This window comes from Jatropha curcas, chromosome 7, assembly GCF_041381405.1.
Source record: "Jatropha curcas cultivar XTBG-Jc1 chromosome 7, XTBG_Jcur_1.0, whole genome shotgun sequence".
Taxonomy (NCBI): domain Eukaryota; kingdom Viridiplantae; phylum Streptophyta; class Magnoliopsida; order Malpighiales; family Euphorbiaceae; genus Jatropha; species Jatropha curcas.
In genome coordinates this window covers 22,127,828-22,137,172 of record NC_143157.1, presented here as the reverse complement: position 1 = coordinate 22,137,172, position 9,345 = coordinate 22,127,828, and the positions used below count along the sequence as shown (strand labels likewise).

Sequence of the window (9,345 nt, the reverse complement as noted above, 5' to 3'; positions counted from 1 at the left end):
AGCGGTAGTTTTCCACTTTGACTTATCAAATTAGTAAAAACAATTATAGTTAAGAGACTTAAATTCTGGATCTCTCACTCGTTACATAGGTGAGAAGATCAATCATGCCACAACTTAATTGGCCGGATACTCCCAAATTAAATGGGGGAATTGAAGGATTTTACCACAATTATTGAACATCAATTGGACCAACGTCAGTTGTAATGTTTAATTCATTTTATTTTATTTTTTTTTTTTGTAATGTTTAATTACAGTTTCACACAACTTAATCGTGTTTGTTCTGCCAATTTTGTTATCTGTTGTTAAATAATCGTCGTGTAGATAAGAAATTGAAGGTTTTAAGGATTAGTAAAAGAAACTAAGAAACTTTCAATAAGAGAAAAATAGATAAAAATGAAAAGAAAAAAAAGAATACAGATTGAAAATTGTTTTTTTTTTGGTCCATTGACCTCCCATGTATAAAAAAAAAAAAAAAAAAACATTAAAAAAATTTAAGTAATGAGTATGGCTCTTGAACGTTCCAATTTATGGTTATGGAATGTGACTGTATATTCTGCTCAGTAGATATAGCCCATACCATAGTCCTTTTCTTGGTCTTGGTATGTATGTCGGTCTTATTTATGGCTGGTTAGTATATGTTTGAAAGGTCAAAATGACTGTGAGAGCTCTAAAAGCTTTATATTTGTCGTATGTCCATCGCGTATTAGATAGATTTGATCATATCATCATTAACAGTTAGCCATCTTCAAGAACACTCTATGGCACGAGAATGGCGAGTCTTCTCCTCGCAAATTGCAATTGGCCGCCAATGCTTTTGTTTTCTTTTGTGGCAAATGGCTCGGATGACCCAATTCTGAACAGATATTCCACGTTTTTTTCTGAAATTTTCTATTTATAGGCTTTCCTTATCTTATGAGCTCATTTTACTAATTGGGAAAGGTCATTTGGATTCTCAGTGGGGAGATTGAGAACAGTAAGGCTTTTGAGATTCTTGAAAATTTGCCTTGCGTGTCCTTTCAGGAATTTTATCAAGCAGTTGATGTGCAGTGTGGATATAAGAGAAAAAGGCCTCGCAATTCTCTGTTTAAAAGTTTAAAAACAAGGATTTCTTTTATTTAAAATTATATTGAGATAAGTTGAATTATATTATTTATGTATTTATACTGAACTAAATATAATTATAAATTTAATGACTAATAAATTTTTTTTTTGGCTGGTAAAATTATTTTTATCTTCTCAATCTTAATTAATATAGTAAATTTAAATGAGTAAATTATTTTTTTAATCATTATGTAAAAATTTTAAACTAAAAATAAAAATGGGCAGAGAATATATAAATTTAGATATTAGAATCTACATGCAGATCCTTGGAAATGCACATCGTTGGTTGCACCGTTTTTCTGCGCAAATAGTTGCAACAAGTCAGTTCCCGTGCTACGGTAGCATTTCTATTTTTTTGACAGATTGTTAACCTGCTAAATAGCAAGTTGGGTTGGCACGAATTGGATCGTAGCCGGATAAAATATTTAAAATGTCCATATAAATTCATTAGATAAATTTATTCATAATATATATTTTAAATATTTTTATTTGCTACAGTGAAAGTTATACTGAGCTCAACTTGGTTTAATGTATTTTTTTAAATATAATTAAATTTCAAAGGAGTTTTTATAAATATAAAAATATTTATTTTGAAAAAAAATTCAAATTTTTTATATTAATTAAAATATGAAAAGTTTGACTTTAATTTCATTAATTAAGCTTTTCGTTCCATTGGCCCACCGCTCTTTATATATATTTTTTAATTACGTGGAAAAACTCTCTCTGCCTACTATTCTGAGTCAAAGGTTAGATAGTCATGTTTTAATATAGCATTGATGTCATCGGCTTACTCCCTCCTTCCATGTTATCCGTGCCGTTCTAATAGTAATATTTACGGTGATAAAAAAATAATTAGAATTCATTAATTTTATAAAAAAATATATAATATAATATCTAAATTGCCAATTTTAAATGTAAATATAAAAATAAATTATTTTAAAAAAATATAATATAATGTCTATTTGTCACTGTTAGAACAAAAGGAGCATAATTTAACTCTTAAATTTTTTAAAAAATTATTTGATTTTCGAAATATTAAGAACCACGTTGTTTTCTGTTAAATTATTTTATTGCTTTCAATTTCTTTTTTTTTTTTTTTTGTCAATAATCTCTCTCCATATATTAGTAAATTGAAAAGGTAATAGGTTTTAAAGTTATATTTGTAGAAAATATAAAATTTAAAAGACCGTAAAATCATTTTTAAAGTCGAGGAGGACGTCACTTTTTTTTTTTTTTTTTTGAAGGTTATGTACTTATAATTTGTTGTTTACTTCATTATGACATGAATTAGCTCATTTGGGGAATAGAGGAGTTGCCTGTGGCGTTTTTCATCTACAGAGAAGACATTGATCGTCTTCTTAAAGAACAACCATCTTTTTCAGAGAGGTGACCAACCGGTAAAACAAGAAATAATTAGGATAGCACTAATATCATCTCCGCCACAAAATCAAGAAATATTACAAGCTAATTAAAGAACATGGACAAGAAGCAGCCAAGGGATGAAGAGATCAATCTTTTGCCAAAGGCTAGTCCAGAAGCGAATAGTAGCGGTGAAGATCAAGAAGAAAGCAAGGGAAGGTGGTGTTTGCGGTGGTATAATAACGTGTTAGATGTCAAAGAAGCCAAAAACCAAATCTCGTTTTCTTTGCCTATGATTCTTACTAATGTTTTCTACTACTTAACACCTTTGGTTTCTGTCATGTTCGCCGGCCACCTTGGTGAGCTAGAGCTCGCCGGCGCCACTCTTGCCAATTCCTGGGCCATCGTCACTGGCTTTGCTTTTATGGTAACTCAACTTCTGCTCATGAATTTCAATCTTTCATTTACAAATTCATAAGTCCAATAATATTTTTTCTATAAGAATTATTTGTGTTTGAATTTCTTATTTCAATTCAAGAATAAACTATAACTTAATATTTCGAATAAGACCGTTTCATATGGTATGGCCTTTCTTTGTGGTCGACTTTAGTGGCGGGCCTCCGAAGGACCAAAAGGATTTGATCTTTTCTGAAAAATGTTTATAATATTCATGAAAAATTATATAATTAAATTATCTAAAAATTATGAGAAATTAAACTATATGATATTTATTTTTTGATTTGAAAATTATAGATATTTCTAATTAAATTTACAAATTTCTTGATAAAAAAATTACTAAATATTTCTTTTTCTAGCATTAAAAGAAAAAATTTGAACATAGTTTATCAGGTTGTATATGTATTTATTACCATGTGTTATATTTAAATTTAACATGAAAAATCATTTTTGAAATATATGTTCCAACATGAAAAATCATTTAAAAAAATAAAAACAAATGTGTTCTATTATTCGATATGTTTTTATTTTTAATTTTTGTTGAAAATGATAAAAAATTATGAGTTTTAAAAATATTTAGATAAAGAATGGCTCTGCCGTGGTCTACACCACACGTGTATCACAACCCCGATGAGGAGTTCAATTTAAGTGGCTTATATATATTCCAATTGGGCCAATCGGTTTTTTTTTTAGAAGAAAATGGCTCTCGGTCCAATCAGTTTTGATGTGTTATTTTATGAGCAGTTGAATTTTTTTATCTTTTTTTTTTGAGTTTAATATTTTTATTATTACATGTGATATGGCCATAGTTTATTTGAAACCTCGTACCAAAAGAAGGATTTTTCCTTTAGTAAATATGAATAAATAAATTTAATGAAATCATTTTCTATATTATTTGTCAATAGGATCAATTATGATAAATCACATATTTATATTGTTGAGAAATATGCAATAGAGAAAATACACATTTTTTTTAATTTATATTAGACACTAAAATACAATCTAATGGTAAGTGTATGTATGACCTAACAATAAATACATAGTTCGAATTCGCTCCTTCAACACTCACAGAAATATATATCTTTTTATATTAATAAAATACGAATTTAAGTTTTCCTTATAATTTGAAAACATCTTGTCTAGACTTGGTCTATATGGCCACACCTGTGATCAAATCAATAATAATAGAAATGTTTTAAATATTTATAATCATTTTACAAATTTTTTTTTCTAGTAAAATGCTCAAAAATGCTCTCATTTCCCAAAAAAATTTAAAAAAAAAGTATTTTTCATTTTATGCCTTTTTTTTCATGTTTTTTCTCTAATGATTTTGCCATTATTATTATTTGTTTTCAGACGGGATTAAGTGGAGCACTTGAAACACTATGTGGTCAAAGCTTTGGTGCAAAATTGCATAGAATGCTGGGAATTTATCTACAAGCTTCTTGCATAATATCATTCTTCTTCTCTACGATTATAGTTATAATATGGTTTTATACAGAGCCAATTTTGCTTTTATTAAATCAAGATCCTCAAATTTCAGCTATGGCTGCTCTCTATATGAAATATCTAATTCCAGGATTATTTGCATTTGGAGTTCTACAAAACATCTTGAGGTTTTTTCAAACACAATCTGTAACTATTCCTCTTGTTATATTATCATTTATACCAATATGCATTCATATTGGTATTACCTATCTTTTGGTTCACCATACAAATCTCGGATTCAAGGGAGCTCCAATGGCAGTTTCAGTTTCAAATTGTTTTTCAGTTGTTTTATTAGGCTCATATCTGATTTTTTCCAAGAAATTTGAGCATACTTGGAATGGATTTTCATTTGAAACGTTTCATTATATTCTTACTAATGTCAAGTTAGCTCTTCCTTCTGCGGCAATGGTATGGTAAGGGTTTCCTCTGTTAGTTAGAAACGTTTCATTATTTGATCAAATTAAGTTCATGATCTCAACTTCAAAAATCTAATTTTTCTTTTCTCTTTGCCTTTTCAAGTTTGGAGTATTGGGCTTTTGAGATTCTGGTTTTCCTAGCAGGAATAATGCCAAACTCAAAGATAACTACTTCGTTAATTGCCATATGGTACTTTTACTTTATTTTCTTGCTATATGGATTATATTTGTGGGATTTGACTATTGTAAACTCGATTTACATGTGAACGAGCTTGTCAGCCATTAGTTTTAAAATTATACTACGATCCCAATAAAATCTTAAATCTAATAGCTGACAAGCTCGTTCACATATAAGATCGAGCTATATATATACATATATATATACCCATAGCTTCATTAGTTTCTTTCTCTTAATGTCATTTACTAATTATTTTAAATTGTCTGGTTTTCAATATTCAGTGTAAACACAGAAAGTATAGCCTACATGTTAACCTATGGTCTCAGTGCTGCTGCAAGGTTAGCTGATATATTATTTGTTAAATCCCATGTTTTTTTATTGTATGTCAAGTTAAATTAATGTTTTGTTGTGACAGCACAAGAGTTTCTAATGAATTGGGAGCAGGCAATCCGAACAGAGCTAAAGGAGCCATGGCTGTGACTCTCAAGCTCTCTGTCTCTCTTGCCCTCATAGTTGTTTTGGCTCTAGCATTTGGTCACAATGTTTGGGCTGCTTTGTTTAGTGACAGCCATGCAATAATAAAGGAATTTGCTTCAATGGCACCATTTCTTGCAGTTTCTATCACATTTGATTCTATTCAAGGCGTCTTATCAGGTTTGAATCCTTCACTTAACTTTCGTGTATTTTGCACGCAGAGTTCAATTTTAGAGACGTTTAAATTTTATTTTATCTAAAAACTTAGTGTACATATATGTGTATATATATAACCGAAAAAATACAAAAAGTTTAGTCTTTTTTCTACATCAACCTAAATTCAATAATTTACTAATTAAAGAATATATATATATATATATATATATATATATATTGTTAATTAAAATCTTGGTAAATGAAACTAATTATAAATAATAAAAAATGGGCCTTAGTCTTTAATGCATTTACGGCTATATATTCAGCAGCAGCTTTTTAGGTAGTTTTTAGCGATTGGTCTCAAAATGTTAAACGCTATTTTTTATAGTGTTAAGTAATATAGCGTTTGAATAAACTTTTAGAGATTAAGGTAGCATTTTATAAAAAGTTCATCCACATAATATTTAGTTTTTAGCGTTTTATGGAAAGCTACTCAAATAGTTAACAACTAAACACCATTAAAACAACTAATAACCAGCAAATCTGTTAATTTTACGGAACATTTTTGTCTCGTTGATCAAGTAAAACTTTGATTATGCATGTAGGAGTGGCCAGAGGATGTGGTTGGCAGCACTTGGCTGTGTATGGTAACTTGGCAACATTTTATTTCATTGGCATGCCAATAGCTTGCCTTGTTGGTTTCAAATTGAAGCTTTATGTCCAGGTAAAGCAAGCTAGAAACTTTGTTTGTTTCTTTGTAGAACTAGAAACAACATTTTATGTTCTCATTTAAGTTATATGCTCTATTCAATTTGGTGCAGGGGTTATGGATTGGCTTAATCTGTGGTCTTTCTTGCCAAACTGCTACTCTGTTGCTGATTGCAATGAAAGCAAAATGGACTCAAAAAATTTCTATGAGAGATGAAGATAACCCATTTGTAGCTTAATGAAAAGCTCCATTTAAGGCTATTTGGCTAGTACCTAGAAGTCAAAGTTTGTCTCCTCATTTGGGAGTTTTGAGAGTTTAGTTTTTTATAGTCTTTATTGTTCTCCTTGAGATTTTTATCACTATTTGAAATTGTATTAGGGACAGTATCACCACCATATGAATAATTTTATATTTAATATTATTATAGATTCTATTATATAAATGCTATTACAGTATATTTTTGTGACTGTTTCGATGCTTTCTTACAATACAATTGTAAATAAGTGTTTTTATAGGTTTTATTTGACAATTTAAATTGAATTTTTATAATTACCGACTAAAAAATTTAATTCTAAAAATTAAAAATAACAAGTTATTTTAATAACGATGGATTTTTAATAAAATACTAACTAAAACACAGAGAAATTCTTAGGTAGACAACTCAGTCTATGTCAGCTATAAACTCATCAAATGAAAGAAAATCATATGATCAGCTTGCTTTTGTTTCGTTCCCTAGTAATGACTCGCTAACCAATGAAATTACGTTTTTTTATTTCTAGCCACATGGGAAACACATGTTTTCTTATTTATAGCCAGATGGAAAACATGAAAGAATTCACAGGAAATAAGCTAGAAAAAAACAAGCTACGTGACTTTATTTCATTTGGTGAGTCTATAACTGATTGGTAGACTGAGTCTACTTAAGAATTTTTTAAAACACTAATACAATATAGACTAATTGCCAACAAAAATTAACATCATATTTCCCAACAGATGGAATCCTATTCTATCGACAGAATTATTTGACTGAACCAATATATTTCTGTTGAAAATTACTGACAAAATATTTCATTGCTTGGAAAATAATTAGCAACCAACATTTTACCAACAGAAGTTATTAGTTACTAATGTTCTTTTCACAATCAGGTTTTTTTTTTTTTTTTTTTAGATCAAAGTGGGAAATTTCATTAAGGAATAATAGAGGTTATCTCAGGCAAAGCAAGAAATAAACAGATGAGGAATGTCCTCCATCCAAATTTGCTCCTCACTAACAGAAGAGAGAGCATACTGAGCTAGCTTACGGGCTAGTTTATTACAGGTCCTACTAACAAATAGACATTGAAAAGAAACAAAACATTGGATCAAAGCGAGAATTTGAAGAATTCTCGTTCCAAACTCAGTTACTGGAGCTTCCTTAGCATGCACATGGTTCACAAACAAGCATCTGACAATCAGACTCGATGATAATTTTCACATGGAGGTTTTAGATGTTGAGCACATAATCATAAATCAAACGAGTTGAGTATTTTTGTGCATCCAATTTGATTAGTTATTTAGAATCAAAATTAGTATTTTCGATGTTGAAGGTGCTTGCAGTGGGCGAAATGAGGTGTGTTTTGATGAAAATATTTTGAGTAAATAAATGTTTTTTATTAAGATAATTAGTTAATCTGGTGGATTTTTAACAAAACATTATTAATTTTTTCGTATACGTTTCATTAACCAGCAGTCACATTTCATATTTACGCTAAAACCACCAAATGAATGATGTGTCTTAAGTGAAAAGTCATTTGATAATTTAAAATTTTTATTTTATATTGAAATTGTCAATTCATTTAGTGATTTCAATACAAAATAAAAATTATTATTTATTCTATAATTATTTTTTACTGACTACTTGTCAGTACAAATTACTTTTTGTATTGCACTGAAACCACCAATTGAGTTGGTGATTTTAGTGCAACATTCTCTCTTCATGACAGGACAAACATTAGATTTATAAATAATTTTCATTTTACATTATACTTGTAAATAATTTTTATCAGAGCATTATTTTTGTCTCATCCTTTAATTGAGAAATCAAATCATTTTTCAGTTAGCCGAATTTTGATTAGAAATACATAATTGTGGATTCATAGCGATAAATTATTTTAGAATTACTTAAATTAGGTTCAGAATTACGGAATTTGATTAATTATGTTTCAAATTGAGTAAATTATTATGGTCAATTAATTGAATTATTGTGTTAAATTAATTATACAGAATTATATATATTTTTTAGGAAAAATAAATGATTTGCATTAATAATTAAGAAAGGCTATATCAGCCATTACAAGATCATGAGAAGGAATTTCGTCTATCCAAAATTGGATTACCATGTCAGTATTAAGAGCAGCATAATGAGCTAACCTATATGCTGGTTTATCACTATTCCTACTAACATCTAAGAATTTGCAAAAGGAAAAAAATGTTATCACATATTGTTTTGGAATAAAGTCTTTATTCAAAATATAAGATTTGGGTAATCCTCCTTCACTTGAGCTAATTTTTGGTATGAAATTAAATTTTATTTGTAACATGGTATCAGAGTTTACCTTACTTTAATATGATCCTTATAACTCTTTGAACAATGAAATTCTTGAGATTGCAACATTCTTATCAAACTAGACTAGGGAAGTGTATAACGTGCTTGTGTTTGGTTTGCATTATCAATTCTACTTTCTGGGAAATAGATCATCCAACTTTCCTTATACAAGAGAAGTAAATTCCTTAGGTGTGAATAGGGAAGTTGCATTTCTCTAGTTAAGTGCAATGAATTTACTAATTTATCTTATTATCTAATTCACTCAAATTTATGTTATGGATATCATTGTAATTTATAGTTTGAGAGCAATTCACTTCTCTGGAAGTTGATTTGCATACCAAACACATACAAATTATACTTTCTAGGAAATAATTTCCTTGAAAGTGTATTTTTTGAAAATTATATTTCTCTGTAAGTCAATCAT

At 28.8% G+C, this 9,345-nt stretch overlaps 1 protein-coding gene across 1 annotated transcript; it reads left to right on the top strand.

The window, feature by feature from the left end:
- The first annotated feature begins 2,380 nt into the window (after nt 1-2,380).
- LOC105637643 (protein DETOXIFICATION 18) lies at nt 2,381-6,804 on the top strand. Its single transcript, XM_012221188.4, has 7 exons — nt 2,381-2,887; nt 4,273-4,817; nt 4,924-5,010; nt 5,280-5,336; nt 5,414-5,652; nt 6,234-6,352; nt 6,450-6,804. The coding sequence occupies exons 1-7, from the start codon at nt 2,579-2,581 to the stop codon at nt 6,573-6,575; spliced, it is 1,482 nt and encodes a 493-aa protein (XP_012076578.1). The 5' UTR covers nt 2,381-2,578; the 3' UTR covers nt 6,576-6,804.
- The last annotated feature ends 2,541 nt before the right edge of the window (nt 6,805-9,345 follow it).